This window comes from Trachymyrmex cornetzi, unplaced genomic scaffold (genome assembly GCF_001594075.2).
Source record: "Trachymyrmex cornetzi isolate Tcor2-1 unplaced genomic scaffold, Tcor1.1 scaffold166, whole genome shotgun sequence".
Taxonomy (NCBI): Eukaryota; Metazoa; Arthropoda; class Insecta; order Hymenoptera; family Formicidae; genus Trachymyrmex; species Trachymyrmex cornetzi.
This window is the reverse complement of record NW_017296266.1, coordinates 482,681-499,914: the sequence shown is the minus strand read 5'-3', so window position 1 is coordinate 499,914 and position 17,234 is coordinate 482,681. Positions and strand designations below refer to the sequence as shown.

The following is a 17,234-nucleotide window of genomic DNA, read 5'->3' as shown; positions in this document are numbered from 1 at the left end:
AATCCCGCGCGCTGGAAAGTTTGTAACAATTGTAACACCGAATAACGGAATTATCCACGAAAGTTCAAATTGAATTCCTAAGAAGATTAGAGAACACAAGTCATGAACAACTTTACACTTTTATGCCCGTTTCTATCAATGTAGTTTAATTTTAATCTCAGTTCAACTAACTCTGTGTCTTTTTCTAGTTATAAGAATTATAGGAAAAAAAAAGATGAAAAGTAAATTGAACGGAGATTAAAGTTAATCTACAGAATTGGAGATTTTTGGTAAAAATTTAACATATTCTACATGGTCCACTCAAATTTTTGTGTTATAGTAACACAGAATGAATATGTTAGAAAGTAATACAAACATTATGTAAAAAATTAACACATAAAACTGACATAATTTGTAAGCAATCATATCTCTTCATTAAAATTAACATTTGTAATATGTTATGTATGTAAATTAACAAATTTGATTTATTTATTTATCTTAGAATTTTCGTTTTAAAAATATTATTTTTACGTTATTCGTTCACTTACTCATAAATTATGTTATTTTAACTAGGAAATGTTGAATATCAATTTAACACAAAATATTCAAATAACGTAATCATATTATGTTAAATTAACAGATACTAAAAATTCAACACAAAATTTTAAGGACTTGAGTGAGCCCCGTTTCTGACACAAATATAAAATATTTTTTTACCGCGTTCTTTTAGAAACGGGCATTAGTAAACTAAAAATTTCTTTTTCGTTAGAACTCGGATGGACGATGGGGAAGATCGGAGATATGTTATTCCTTTTCCTTCATGCGGAAATTTAAAATGTCCGAACGGGATTCTCGGCGCTTGTGTAACAAGCGGCTCTCCGACCGACGAGTAATTTTCATCGTCTCAGCAATTTTTCCAGCGCGCGGGCGTAACGCTCGAAGAAACTTTATTCTTCTCTCTCCTGGAGCGGACTAAAGTTTTAAAACGACCGATCGATCTATAACATACGACGCCTACTATACGACGGCTACCGCTGGAGGATTTTTAATTCGCTGTCACCGTGAACGAGATTATGTAAACGCGCTTGTGTTTGTATGTGTGTGTGTGTATATGTTTTATACATACTTCTCTAGAAAACAGACAACGAGAGATATATTCATTTCTAGTATACCAGCCCACACAACGAAGGACACCTTAAGAATTACGACAGTTTCGCACCTTTCAATGACTCTTCTCTTATCCGTGAAGAGAAAGAACAATTTTATATCTAAAAATTTAGTTGGATGCAGATTTTTTAAAAGTGATATTTTCGAATCGTCAAAATAATTATATCAGACACTCAAAATAATTATATCAGGCGCTGATCGCTAGGCAAAACTTTTTGTTGCATTGCTTGAGTGTCTTACATAATAATTTGAATAGTCCAGGAAAATTAGTTTTAGTTATTATCTAGCTAAATCTTTAGGTACTTCAACAAAATCGTTCTTTATTTCTACATGTTCCATAGAGATTTATTATATCAAACCAACGATATATTTAACGAGTTGTGCGGGAACGAGTTGATAAATCTCTCTCTTGCGCTACACCTACGCTCGCGTTCCTTAAGTCTACAAAAGTTGATACTTTCATACAGTATTTCATGCAAGGGTGCTCCGAAAGTCGTGCTCTCCACTTCGTCCGAATGGAGTAATTAAAAATTAAAGTCAATCGTAATAAAAAATGAACCTAAAGTTTACCGCGTGAAATCGAACGAAATTGACGACGCGTGAAAACGAAAAATGCTGCTTCTGATACAGACGCTTTGCATTTGCGAACTTTTCGAGTGGAATACATTAGGACATCGTAAACGAGGGAAAGCGGCCTCGATGTCATTCGATTGTGCATCTTACGGGTTCAATCCACCCGCGTTTCGAATCACCCTCGTGCGACGCAAAGTTCTTCTATCTCAGCCCTACGTCCCCGTCGAGGGAAGCTGTGCTGCGTTTTGCAGCTCTTGTGTTTTGCGAAGCTATCACGCGCGCGTCTATCACTTCTTTGAATTCTTTATCATAGCCGCCATGTCCCGCAGACTCTGCTCCAAGGTTTGCGCGAATTGCATCGCGCTGGTCCTGCCGTCGCTGTGGAAGGCCGAGACCGAGAAGATGAAGCCGTTCTTCCTCACGTTGTAGGCGCACCCGTAGCCGTCTGGTACCACCGGCCCGTATCCGACGATCACGTCGTTCTTCGTGGTAACCTGCGAGAGAAATCTTACCTTCACTTCAAACTTCACGCGGTTAAAACGTATGACGTATGACAAAAATGTATTATCCTTATCCTTCTAATGATGACAGCCCGATTGACATCGCTAATAAGCTAAAGAAGATGATATGGTAGATAGTATGGTAGATAGTATAAAACTTTCCATACTCAGAACTCCTGTAGGTATTGAATTTTTTCACACCCAGAATTCGAGATATTTAAAAAAATATTCATAATAGATTATATTTTGCGAAAGAAGTTTGTAATACAAGAATTGTGGCGTAAGCGAACTAGCCAGGCTCAAATAGCTCCGAAATTTAGATTTAATTTAAATTATATTTAATTGAGCCCCAATAAATATATAAATTTAATTTAAAAAATATATTAATTTTTGACAAACTTTAAAAAATTTTGAGTGATTTTCCACATACCCAGAAAAGTTAAAAGTCTCGTCCCTGGTATGACAATAAAGTTCGGTGAATGTTATGAAAAAATAAACATCACTTAATTAATATACAAATGAGCTTTATTGTTCTCTCTTCAAAGTAATCCTTCCTGGAGACAATATACTTCTGACCGCATGACAACAAGAGCAATGTCGCGAATTAACCTTTCACAGAGTTTCCACAAGCTTTACGAATATATTGTCAGAAGTGTATTGTCTCTAGAGGAGATTACTTTGAAGGACAATAAATGTCATTCGTATTAATGAAGTGATGTTCATTTTCTCATAACATTTACCAAATTTTATTGCGATATCATGTATCTTCGAGCGTAAATTTTCTTTAGCGTAAATTGAGGATATAACTAATCGAAAGAGATCTGAGCTTCGCAAAATGTGTATCCGCAAAGGAAATATTCTATTGATAATTAGATATTAAATGTCACCTTGAAATAACGAACAAATATACTTTTACTCTGTATGTTAATTAAGATCGTGTTCTCTTAAGATGTAAATCATCTCCTCGATTATGTAACTTTTCTTAAACAAACTGATCGTATCGCGTCGACCTCGAGCTGTCCGAGTCGTTAAGTACCTTTATAAAATGTGCTTACGACATGTCCGGGATCTTGACTTATATTTCGTCATGATAGTCCACTTTAAATAACAATCTTTATGGCATGCATTAAATAGTAACCAATCAATAATCAAGAGGCGAAATATTTTCGTCGAAAATTTTTAGACTTCCGCGACTTGACGTCATTTTTTGGAGAAGCCAATAATTCTAAGTTTGTGCCACTTCATTTCACAATTATCATAAATACACACGTTTTGCTATAACAGAGAACTTACGAAATATGCATTCATGCATGGGCGTATCCAGAATTTCAGTCAGTGAGAGGCAAACATTTATATTCGTACAAAATTATTATTAAAATACTTATTCTGTCAGCAGAGCTGGCATCACCTCTTTTAATATCTCGTCTTCTATCTATTTATTTGTCAAAGAATTTTATGAACTTTAATTATTTTAATATGACGGCATAAATTATTTTATCCACTTGATTGGTAGGACCGCAATGGATAGAAGATTCGATTTTGGAGTAAAGAAACTTTAATTACCAACTCATATTATATTAATAAGCATTGAAAAGGATTCAAATTGAGGTCAAAACTAATGCGATATTGTATGTATAATTTGTACGTAATTATTAGCGAATATATACAAATAATTTACGTGTTAATAACTGCTTTGGCCACACAGGCATTCTTTTTTTATCTATAAAGGAATATAAAGTCACTGAGCGCCGACACAGTTGTAGTAAAAAATAATGTATATGTCAATCACCAATTACAAACGTTTCGATCATAGGATTAAGTCATCTTCAGTGTAACAATTATTCATCGGAGTCAAAATTGATGCGTTGTAACACAATAAAGTAGATGTTGTCAACGAATCATCGCTAGGCTGTTGTCCAAATTAAGAACTTCATTATCATCTGTTGTACTTAGCTGGATATTCAAACAAACATTCAGTCACTGATGATTGTTACACTGAAGATGACCTAATCCTATGGTCGAAACGTTTGTAATTGGTGATTGACATATACATTATTTTTGACTACACACGTACAACTGTGTCGGCGTTCAGTGGCTATATTCCTTTATAGAATCATAATAGTAATATTCCTTTATAGATTTAATCTTTGGAGCCTTGTTTAATTTTAATTTTAATTATTCTTTCTTTTACTTTAAAATACTTAAACTTAAAGCCAGTCTTCGAAGATCTTCAGCGAACTTTCTTATGAATAATGCGTGAATTATTCATTGGTCAATAAATATTTAACTTTTCGTCATAAAAATTATGTTCATAATTTAATCGTTTCTTCTTCCCAAAATGTAAAAGGAGGGGCAAGCGCTCCTCTATCCCCCCTTTGCATACGCCCATGCATTCACGGCTAATTGAAAGGCAACAACGTCACGAATTTGGCTCCGATGATGAATTGACCCTGATCACTGACCTGTGATGTCGAGAGGACGAAGTGATTAACGATTGCGTAAGCCTCGTCCGTGAAGATCTCTGGGATCGGCTCACCGGCCTCCTTCGCCGCGTAACGCAGCCCCATCAGGTGATTATCGATACCTTGACCATATATGTTGTCGTTCATCTCTTTCGTCTGCCTCTGTACTGCAAGGTCGAACAGCTCCTTGATCCTTTCCGCCTGGGGAAGCGAGCCGGAAGTTCGTTCAATTGAGTCCAACGCGATGGATCATTCGAATCTTTTTTCAATGAAGATTTTCCCGACACATAGATCGAAGATCAACAAAGAGCTCGGAGGAATCACGAAGGAATCGATACGCTTCATTAATTTTGACCAGATGGGTTTGATACTCGATTTGTATATCTTAATGAATTTTATATTAATCTTTCTGCATTCTAATTGTGTTAATTTGTACCGTAAGTTCCTTTTCATGATATTCCGATATTAATAAACAGTGAATTTCTTTTTTGCGATTATCATTTTGTGAAATAGACTTATTGAAACATGGAGGTGAGAAGCAACATCGAGCGTTTGAAGGTAATTGACATTTATTAAATCGGCTCTCGAGACGTCATATATTAAAAAATAAGATTGAAAAGTTGCAAATAAAACAAATAAAGAATGCTAAGCAGAAGATAAGTTGATAATTTTCATAAAATGAAGAAAATAAGCTTGGCGGGGATTAACTCGCAAATTTTAGAATTGTTATAATAATATTTGAAGGAAATATAATCGCGAATTTTGAAGGAATATACCTTTTTGTAGAAAATTCAACTCACTATGAACAGGAAATGACGAGGGAAGAAAAAAGGAGCGGCTGAAACAACATCTCCGCTAAAAGGGAAACAACCGAGCACGATAAATGAGAAACAATAGCTCGTTGCCGCAGTATTTTCCGAACGAGGGCGAAACGTGTATAAGGGAAACAAACGGAATATCCCCGCAGAACTTGCCCGGGTGCCTCTCGAGGATCGTGCAAATACTCGATCGTGAAGGACGAATGAATCGTGCCGGCGGACCGGGGCTAATTGATTGCCTTTTCCTCGGGGAGTTCCCTATTTTTTCTTTCGTCCGGCCGCTGCTTAACTTACGGATCTTATACACGACAAACTGTTTTTATAACCACGGTTTTCATCTTTTACATTTTGGAACTATTATTTTCGAACACTTGCACTTTAAGAAAATATAAATATAAAGAGAGACGGAAGTATTACTTAAATATAATATGAGAAGCATTATTCATATATAACGTAAATGAAAATCACATATAAATAACGTTGACACTCGTACATAGGGTTTCTACACACCGATGACTTTGTGCATCTTACAGATAAAGATCAGCTGAAGCGTAGTGTATAGATATAAGTAACGTAATGTGTACACCAATAAATCGTAATTGCAAAAATCACATAAGTGTAACGTCAATATAAAATTGCAGAAATATCACATAAACATACATAAATATCTATATAATTAGGCGGCGAAAATATATTTTTAAAAACCGATATGATCTAATTTAAACGAAAAGAGAAAAACATAATTTTTTTTTTTATAATAATGTAAGACAAGAGACACGTGTTTATAAACGAAAAGAAAACAGCGTAGATATTATACCGAAACCTTCTCGTAGGTAGGTGCATTTGGCAATGCAAATGGGCAATACGACCAACCACTCAGAAACTTGTCGTAACACTGCAAAAGATGCATCGTGATGTACATGAACGAAATTACTTCGAACACGCGATTGCACTTCACTACGAATTCGTTATTATTACGTAGCGAAAGTACTCGAGGCAAAATTTTTGAAAATAGCGTTTTTAACCGGCGATCCATCAAGTCGTGAAAATATTGCGAGTGTTCAATCATCCAACTGTCCATTATTTTCAACATTAAATTTTCTTGAGACTAGCGTAACCAGTAGAATATCACTAAGGTTTCGTTATCTTACGCAAACAAATTGTCCTAATTAAATTATCTATATAAATTACCATATAAATTATAACAAAGAACTTACGCAAAATAATCCGTACAAAATAAAATTTATTTGTATTTACAAAACAACGGCAAGGAGCGCTTAAAGAATTAAGGCATTGAGGCGAGATTGGAGAAAAGTAAAGTAAGTAAAACGCATTCCGCTCGACCTTGTCGCAGTTCTGTCGAGTGTACTCGAGCTGTGTGTGTTACACGACACGAGAATCGCATAGGAAAAATGCCAAGTTTCAGTTACACTGTAAATGGTGAACTGAACTCTTTTGGGGCTCCCGTCCATGGCGTTGTTCGGCTGATTCATCTGGCCGTGAGGATCGCCCTGGCACATAGCCTTCGCCCACGCCAGCGCTTCCGGACTGGCGGCCCGGATGCAGTCCACGCGACCCAATGCGAACCTCCGGATGCCGGCGCTTTCGTAAGTGGCCACCAACCTCCCGTGAAGTCTGCGAACACCACAAAGTTATGAAACAATTTGAAGTAATTTATCAACAACTTGTGTCTGTCATGCGCTTCACATTCATTAATAATCAACAAATGACAGAGTTCTTCAAGTAAGATTCTATTCCCGAATATCATTTTTACTATAAAATTTCATCTACCTGTATTTTGAAACGACTGATACGAAAAGAATGGTTTTGTAGAAGTGTTTAAAATTTAATTAAATACAAATCTGAAAATAATTTAGTTGGACCATCAAAATAATTATGTAAAATTTAAATAATTAATAATAATACTGAAAAAAGTTTTAATATTTTACAACTAGTTTAAATGTCTTACATAATTATTCTGATAGCCCAAACAAAATTATTTTTAGATCTGTATCTATCTAAATTTTTAGATACTTTAGCAAAACGTTCCGTGTATTTCAATAAGGTACATACATTATCTAAAAGGAATCTGAAAGAACGCAATTTTTAAGATTTGGACATTAAAGAAGAATTCCTCTTCACACTTTTAGTTCTATTTCACCTGAAATATGTAAGTTGAAGTGCTAATTGTATATACGCGTCCGGGCTGACTCTGCAGGACTTTATGAACTCCTTCGAGTAATCCTCGAACCACAGAATACAGAGGTCCAAATCTTCGACCAGACTGAAGAACAAAAAGGAATATTATGAATGCAGATTTACAAATAGGATATCTTGCTTTCAGAATTATTTTTTCTTTAACAATTTTCACAATTACCATGATAGTAAAATGTTAGCAATTTGGGGCCAAATTGGCAACAAACTCCATCAGATTTTGACTACAAAATCATAGCCATCTGTGTGTCCGGATTTGCTATGAATTTGTCGACAAAGCCTGTTAACAAGCTATGCCAGCAGATTGATGGCAGAAACCGAGTAATCTGCTCGAATCAGATTCTGTTCTCAATCTACCGTCAGGTTATGCAAGACTTTGCTCGGTTTCTGCTACCAATCTGCTGGCATAGCATGTCTAGCAGGCATAGCTTTGTTATATTTCTGGCAGCAATTTGCTAACAATGTCAGATAATACAAATTCGGTATACAATTTGGTGCCTTTCTGCAATTGAAAATTAGTAACAGGCTCTGTTGAAAATCTGTCAGGCTTTGCTATCAGGGTAACAATTAACAAAGTTTTCCGTACTGTTTCTTTCTTTTTTTCGGACTTACGCGTCAAAGTTCATCATGGCTTCTCGAATGTCGTTCAGACTTTGCTCGGTGAGGCACCACTCTAGCTTTTCGGGTGCCGGCAGATGCGAGGGTACCAAATTCTCGTCCGGCGGCGACATGGAGTCCACCTTCTCCGTTATATCCTCGAATGCATTGAAGACGGCCGGTGCTTCGCCAGCGGAATGTTCATACGTCAATCCCCACATTCCGTCCTACGTTAAGTGTTATACATTTGCAAAATTAAATCTGAGTAAAATGCAAACAAAAAATTGAATAGAATTTTGCTTTTTTCGTATCGAGAAGTGACAGTTTGTTTTAAATATTAGAAACGATCGTGGATAAAAAAAATAACGTTTCATGGAAGATAATATTTGATCAAAAATCCGTGTAAAGAATACATGAAAAAATTTAATAGAAATCTGCTCCGTTCCATTTCGAGAAAGTCTTTTTTGAAACGATGAATAAATTATATCGTGTAATAAAACTATTGACATTAAACAAATAAATTAAATTATAGCTGGATACTCTATAATTGATAATTACAATTCAATCTCAAGAACATTAAAAAAGAATATTAATGGAAATACTATCTGATAAACATGGATAATACAGAAATATACGCAAGAAATATTATATATACTAAATAATTAATATTTGTAAATCATTCATTATTTGCGCGATAATTGTTACAAAAGTAATTATATATGATCGTTTGCCTATTAACATGTTATTATTATCGCGCATTAATAATTGATGTGAATGGTTAAAAAAGAGAAAACGATCGATCAAACAATCTCGTTCGTTAAGGCAATATGATTAATAAATAGAAACTATACGTAGAGATATTCCCATCGCGAAAGATTAATTAATCAATCAATCGTAAATGAAACACGACAGGGAGATAGAGATCGAATGCGCGGGACCATTTTTATCATCCGTGGAAATATTCCGAGACAGGAAGTTAAGTTAGACAACACATTCCGTCGTGCGGCGTATGAAAGCGCAACATTAGCGCAACGTCGCGGGTTCACGAACGGTGATTTCGCCCGTGAACCCTGACACCAATCAAATCGAAGAGTCATCTTGGAAGCGGTGAAAGTGATAAGTTCAATTCGGCCGAGCGCATCCGCGGAAAACGTATCATCACGAATTGTTGCCTGCTAGGAGGGTTTCTCAGGAAACTACGCTAGAAGTATCATTTGGTATCGCGTTGTGCGTTTTCTCAATCTATTAAGTGTCTCTAATTGCGCCAAGCACGCTCGGGTTTTCAATCAGATTACAATAAAAAAAAATCAATTCCATTTACTTCACTTCAAATCTGAATATCGGATGCTAAATTAAATTTCGAATCGATCTCAAATATTTACATATTCAATTCTCTTACATCTTGAAAACTTTTATTGGCTTTCACAGCGATTCTCAAATAGATGAAGTCATCCCGTTTCATTTCGAGACAGGAGAAATGATGATCAAATGAAGTGTTGTATAATATATTCATTGTGCAATAAAAACGAAACGTGAGCGCATTTACGGGTATCGTAGTATCGACTGTCGACGCGTAGTAATTAATGTATGTCCGTTAAACATACTTTGCCGAGGATGGCGTGGAAAGTTTTGTCGAACCAGCGATTCGCGCCCAAGTGCCGGGACCCTCCGCCGTGGAGAGCGTGATGAAGCACGTTCGCGTAATCTCGGTCGCCAATCCATCGGTCCTCCTTCTTCATGGGATTGTTAAATGTGGTAGGCAGCACGTCGTCGTCGATGCAAACGACGCAGAGACAGCGCTCCAACAGCTCCAGATTGTGACGATTGCGCTCATCTAGAAGCCGTTTCGCAGTATCGTTAATTCAGACGGCAGTCAGTCCAGCTTCGATATAACGATTTTTGTGAAGCGCAGCAAAAATGTGTCCCTCGTGTGTTAGGGATTGGAAGTATAGTAACGCCGTTGCTCTTATCGTTACTTTTTATAACAACAATTTAATAATGAAATTGCAATTTTTTATGACACTAATAATAACTAACTAAAAGCTAGGGTTGGGAAAAATTTATTTTTTTTTTAATTACTTGTCACTATTATGTGTTGTTTACTAAAAAAAAAAAACTTGTTACTTATAACCGAGTTAAAGTAAAAGTAACAAGTCGATACGTTATCAATAATAAGTTACTTTTTCCAGTAAATGATGTATGATGGTGACAAGTTACTTTTCAGAAGTTATTGTAGAAAGTAACGGTAAAAGTAACATTTCCATCCCTGGATCAATATGTTGAATTTATCACTGCCTACATTATGGTCTTATATTTCTACTGTAATTGGTTTTATTGCTTGCGTTTTACTGTTTAAATTTTTTGTGTGCTACGACCCATAATAATACGAAAATAAATATTATTCGAATCTAATATATTCGAATATAATATTAAAATAAATAATACAAAAATAAAAAATAAAGAGCGATAATGAAGAATTGCTGCAATAATAATGGGAATCAAATAAAAAATACTAGAAAATTTACATTGCCTGTAATGGAAGGTTAAAAATGTTCACTATTTTTTCGCAGCGGTTCGAAAACGGGTCGTTCCTTTTCATTTCGAAATGTGAAAGAAAATAATCAAATTTATATAATATAAGTTTTAAGGAACTTTATTGTACAAGACTTACGCCGTAAATACGAAACTGGAACGCATTTATGAGACGAGGTCTATTAGAACGAGAGGGAGGTTGCCATTTTAGAGTTACAATCTCTCCGTTGTCTTCGCGACGCTCTTGCCTTTAATTAATCAACACGAACGCGGGTCGCCGTTAGCTCGTTAGTGTCGACCGTTCATTCGATTTGTAGGCGTAGGTTCTCGTTGAGCAAGGTCGGGTTAGGGAGTTAATAGGAATATTGCGAATATTGGCGAAGCGGTGAACGCGAGTGAATAATTATGGCGAGGGCACGTGGCGACGAGGGTCGTCCGAAGACACGGGCGAGCTACTTTTTGGGTAACCAGATTATTACATCTCTCTCTCTCCCTCTCTCTCTCTCTCTCTCTCTCTCTCAATAATAATAAAATAGACCACACGGAAAGGACAGAAAGGATTTTGTCCAAGTATTTAAACATTTGAGTAGATACAGATATAAAAATGATTTTTTTCTATCATTAAAATAATTATGTAGAAAACTCAAGAACGACGAGTAATGCTGCAAAAGCCATGACATTCTAGCAATCAGCTTGAACGTCCTATATAATTATTTTAATAGTCCAATAAAATTATTTCCTGTATTCAGTTAAAATTTAATGTACTTCGGTAAAACAATTTTTCCCATAATTGAAGAGATTCATGAATAAATCATTTAACTGACAACATATAACATTATGAAGCATGAAGTTTATTTCACACATGATACATGCCATATGCAAATTTGGAAACTAAATGAACAAAATTAATCATGATAATAAGCGATATAATTATTTTAATAATTCTGAAAGAGTAGCGCTGTTGTAATATTCTGCATCATACGAAGCTGAACTAATTGTATGTTTATTCGTTGCAAGAAACTGAACATTACACGCGTTATGGATCAATAAAGTTTTTTATCTCCTTTCTAGATCCTATAAAAACGATATTAACAATGCTGCTCGAAGAAGCTCGACATAATGACGACAAAAAGAGACCTTAGATTCTGCTTTAAAAAAATTATGAGCTTTCTCTAATTAAATCGCTTCGATGCTTATTAATCTACCTTTAATCATGAAAGCTTAAAAAGTCGACAATTTTTTTTACAATCGCGCTGTTCTTTTTCTGAAAGAAAAATCCGCAGCGCGAGAGCCACTGAATTAAGCGCTTAAAGTACGATGTTCCCTTCGTAAATGGAATGCTTATACTCAGTGGACACCTTTAATCGTCGTCATACGTACTTTTCATCAGCTCCTCCCGCGCCTTCGCCCAGGCTGGGCGCTTTGTGGTCGTGAGAATTCCGACTGGCGGAGTTCTAGGATCGGCTTTGGTTTCCATGATCCTTAATAACTGCTGGACCAATTCAATTTCCGTGATTCGGCCTCGATCCGATGCCCTCACCGGCACGCTGTAAAACTGCAGGAAAACAAACAAAAATCTCATAATAGGAAGTTTATTAGTAATAACTTTCAAATTTTTTAAATTAAAAGATTCAAGACAAATTAATTTGAATAATCAAGTTTCAATTAATAACGTCTAATTCCTATTAGGATTTGTAATTTTACAATTCATATTGGCATGGAACCGAATTGAAGGAATTTAAATTTGTATCTAGGTGGTCACTCGATCTGTTATGACGATGTACAAGGAAATCTTCATGTCTAAATTCTGGTATTTCGCTGAAGATGGCCTCAAATGTTTGGCCGAAACGTTCGAAATGTAACACAATTTGAATATATATTTTTGTTTCTACTTTTTTTTTTAGTACATCTATGTAAGAATTTGTCATAATTTTTGTTTTATGATTGAATTTGCGCACCAATTACTGCACCTTACTCTCATTTACCTTGAATCTTTTAATTTTCAAAAAGCTCGTGACATCATTCGTAAAATATCTCTTCTCTCGACATCGCGTTGTTCAATAAAATATTTTTGATAGTTTAACAAATTAATTGAAATTTCAGAAATAATAAAATAAAATTAATCTATCACTACATATAATTATGGTTAATTTAATTGATGAATAAATCCTGAAACACGCGAATGAAATCCTTTGAAATATATTAAAGAGCGAAATGTAGAAATGTACAGGAATTATCGTCAATCATTTTCTATCAGTGCGATAATATGAATCTCACCTGATTATGATGCGCGACGATAATATGGTCGCCGGAGGACGCTCTATCCAGGGCAATTTGCTCGTCGTTGTTTACACCAGGTCGCCGATAAATTCGGAATAGTTGGTAATGCTGCGCCATGCAAAGCGGTTGCATGGTCTTGCCATCCTTGGATTTCACACGTTCAATTTCCAATCCGGATCTATTCAAATCCAGAGTTTATTCTCTCTTTCGAATCGTATCTGCGCGCATTTTATTTATTACGAACGAGTTAAAGCTCAAACAGCCGTATAAACTAATATAGCAGAAGTAATACAAGCTCATAAATATTTGCTGATTTTAAAGTTATTTTTAAGTTATTCATAACCATATCAATTTATCATATTAATTCACAAGTTTTTTTTTCTATAAAATTTTTTATAGAATTTTATAGAAAAAAAAACTTGTGAGAAATAAAAAAGCAGGAGTAGTATCGACTTCCTGTTGACTTCATCGTTCTCGCCTTTCAGATCTCTCCTTCTCATTTTATTTCAAAGAAACGCGAGACAAGATGAGCTATGTTTGCAGTTAAGAAAACCTAAAGGCGGGCCTCCCTTCGCGAATTTGCGTTAGTTTTTGAAAGAAAGGAGCACTCTCCTCTCCCGCGGCGCCGGCTTCTTCTCGTCCGGATGCAGGATTCCGAGGATCCTTTGAGCTCGCGGAAACGTCCGCTCATTCTCTCTCGCAGAGAAGTCCCTTTCCTCTTTATGCTCGCTTTCTATGGATCTTACGGCCCGGATTTCCTCGCAGACGTACGTCCTCTCCAAATTGATTTCAGCGCGGCTTCTTTTTGTCCTCGATCAAGATGAGATCAGCACGTCGGCTTGTCGCGTCTCTCCCTCGATTATTAGCGAATTTGCGCTCTTCAATCTCAATGATTGCTCCAAAATGAAGGGCAAATTGTATACAATAACGCACGGAAAGAACAATTTTGTTGAAGTATTAAAAAATGTAATCCGATATAGATCTGAAAATATTTATATTATAGACTATAAAAATTATTATGTACAAAACCGTGATCAGACTAAAGATTAAGGTTGAGATTAAATTGTTGAAATTTAACCAATCGAAGCAAAATTCACTAAACCTGAGATTAGTTTTCTTTTTTCTATTTAATTAAGTTCTAATCCAATCTTAATCTCTAGTCTGATCACAATTTAACACTCAAACGTAATGAATAATGCTGTAAAAAGTATTTTTGATATTCCAGCAACCAGTTTGAGCGTCCTACATAATTATTTAGATGGTCTAACTTTATTTTTAAATCTGTAAACATTTATTTTTAGATACTTTAATAAAACAATTCTTTCCGATGCTCGTACAGAAATGATCGTAAAAATCGACGAATGAAACGTAATTTCTACATTCGAGTTTAATGGGATTGAAATATTCGATATGTCCTCTGCTGTATTCAGCGACGGAACGAAACCTTGCAACTTATGATTGAACGCGATTCACATTACGGATTATCATATAGAATGAATGGGCAAGATTACAGAAAATTGCAAAACGCTACCTCACCTGTCCAACAATTCCTGATAATTAAGCAGCTCGGTGAGAAATCGCGCGAGGAATACCGCGGCTTCCTGCTGGTTCGCAAATCTTTTCGGTTTCGCGGCCAAGCCAGGGTTGCTGTTAATTGGCAGGGCCAATGGGACGGACAGATACATGTCATTTAGCCACCATTCTGTCGCCTGCAAATGGAATTAATCTATCATTAAATAAACAGATGATTTAATAACCATATATTTTTGTATACAATTAGAGAGTCACAAATTGTTATGAATTATTAATTATATATTATTACAGTTAAGTGTGATCGTTGTTAATTATTAGTTACGCATTCAAATGCAAAATCATTCAGCAATGATCGCGATTAAAAATTACGTAGGTTTATGCGATTCAATGATGGAGAACGACAGGCCGATGATCGTTACGTCACAATACATAAGAAGTATTATCATCGTGAGATTGCATAATAATAATTATGCTAATTATTCGAGATGACGTCGTGCAGCCTTGCGTGAAAGTATACCCGGAAGACTGCCACGCGAAAAATAAAATATATTGGCGAAAAGAGATTCTCGAGGGAAGTTACAACCGAGAGCGCACCGGTAGTTGCGAGCGTGATTATTTCGCGAAGCAATGATTTGCGAGAAGGCACTAATGTGTAGCCAGGGATGCTTCAAACTTCCCGGAAATAAATCATTCGCGATCAATTAGGTGTTATCGTGCGTGATTCGTTAGAGTCGATAAACAGATAATGATAATAGTTGCTTTTTTCTATTTACATTAAAACTTAGATAATTTTCATTGATGTCATAACGCAGTTAAATGCACGTTCCTTTTCATTCTGACATGTGAGATGCAACTGAATTTTTTACCTACAATCCGCACAAGCTCGAGACTGTGTGCTTTACTGAGTATTATTAACTCACATTAAAAGTGAGATTATAAACTTGTAATATAATATATTATAGGACCGTATATATGATAACATAAACTATAGAAATCAAAGCCTTAAACTGTCTAGCTGGATCTTAATGCTTGTATGATTCTTATGTGAATTTATATACTATGTAGTCTCCTCAGAAACGCGCGCCGAAATGATTTTTCGGTCTTGAATAGACTATTCAAGATTTGAATAGACTACATACGTAGTATATAAATTCACATAAGAATCATACAAGCATTAAGATCCAGCTAGACCGTTTAAGGCTTTGATTTCTATAGTTTATGTTATAAAATAAACTTGTGTTGTTACGCGAACTTACACCAAAGTCACCAAAGTAAGCAAGTAGTATAAAATAGATAACTTTACTCAGTATTACTTGTGTGAAAATGGAAAGTAACTATAATACTGTTCAGCATGTCTCGAAAGCAGGAAAGTGTCGTAGATGCGCATTGAAACGCACTCTGACACGTTTCTTCCGTCGTAAATTATATTGTCGTACCCGGCATGAGATTTAATTTTATTGTTAATTTAACAATAAAATCACTTTCTTGTCTTTTTTTTTAATCACGCATAATTTTGTTGCGTAATTCAACGTCGCTTCAGCGCGTCGCGACATCGTTTCTGATGCTCGACAATCGGGGATCAGCCCCGTACGTCATTAAATGCGGATTAAACAATCGAGTTTTGTCGCCGACTTTCGCGTGATAAAATCACTCGTGCTGAAAGAGGGAATGGCAAAATTGCCGTTAAACTTAAAATCCATAGTTTACAAGTCCTTTTAAATTGCTTTTAAATTAGTGTAGTGTCTCAATATATGGAGCAGTTTTTTTTTTTGCGTTAATCCATTTTTGCCAATATAATACATATAATTACAAATATAATAAATACAAGTATAATTAGCTTTAATTTCGATTTAATTTATTTTTATTTTTTTCTGTTGTAACAATTAAAAAAAGATTTAAAAAATCGTTAAATCGAAATTAAAGTTTATCTATAAGAAATAGTAAAGATTTAAGCGTAACAAAGATTTTTAGAATTAATTAATTAATGTAAATGCTGAAAAAATCTTCAAAAAAATATTAAAATTTTATAAAATTCAGATAATTTTTTACAACTTTTTAAATTTATTTTGGGATCCAACCATAGAAAATACTTTAATATTTTATTGGAGTTTTCGGAGTAATTAAAAAAAAATGTTTTTTTAAGTTTTTAATTATTACACATATATCACATATTTAATAATTTACTAATAATTAACTAGTTTAGAATACTAATTATGTCATTAATTAGTCATTTAACATGCATGTATATACAATTATAACGACTAAATTTTACCATTCGTCTACATTTCATAATGTTTGAGATACATATCTTCTATATTTATTTTAAAACCTGTTTGAAAGAGGCATCAACATTGCGGACTTTCTCGCAAACACAACGAGACAGTCAAGACGATACAATGAATATGTTTTGTCATGTCGAAGAAAATATTTTCCCTGACACACCTGTCTCTCGCAAGAAACTCGTAGTAAAACGTATCTTCCGTTTATTCGCGAAAAAATGGGTGCTTTCTGGCAAGAAGCACAGTATAACACAATGTAACACAGTGATCATTAAATTTCATCTCTGTTTAATGTTAACA

General features: G+C 35.1%; 1 protein-coding gene across 4 annotated transcripts in view; it reads right to left on the bottom strand.

Moving 5' to 3' along the window:
- Positions 1-1,842: 1,842 nt before the first annotated feature.
- VAChT (Vesicular acetylcholine transporter) overlaps positions 1,843-17,234 on the bottom strand; it is a 96,634-nt gene continuing 81,242 nt past the window's right edge. Inside the window, exons 5-13 of one of the 4 annotated variants that reach the window (XM_018504345.1) lie at positions 14,659-14,831; positions 13,120-13,300; positions 12,223-12,397; positions 9,915-10,144; positions 8,326-8,537; positions 7,661-7,783; positions 6,951-7,134; positions 4,682-4,882; positions 1,843-2,213 (exon numbers count right to left, since the gene is read on the bottom strand). In XM_018504345.1, coding sequence (XP_018359847.1) covers positions 2,007-2,213; positions 4,682-4,882; positions 6,951-7,134; positions 7,661-7,783; positions 8,326-8,537; positions 9,915-10,144; positions 12,223-12,397; positions 13,120-13,300; positions 14,659-14,831 — 1,686 coding nt within the window. In that variant the 3' untranslated portion in view covers positions 1,843-2,006. Of the gene's footprint in view, positions 2,214-4,681; positions 4,883-6,929; positions 7,135-7,660; positions 7,784-8,299; positions 8,538-9,914; positions 10,145-12,222; positions 12,398-13,119; positions 13,301-14,658; positions 14,832-17,234 lie in introns of those variants that run through there. The other 3 variants (XM_018504344.1, XM_018504346.1, XM_018504349.1) reach the window with 3 other exon arrangements.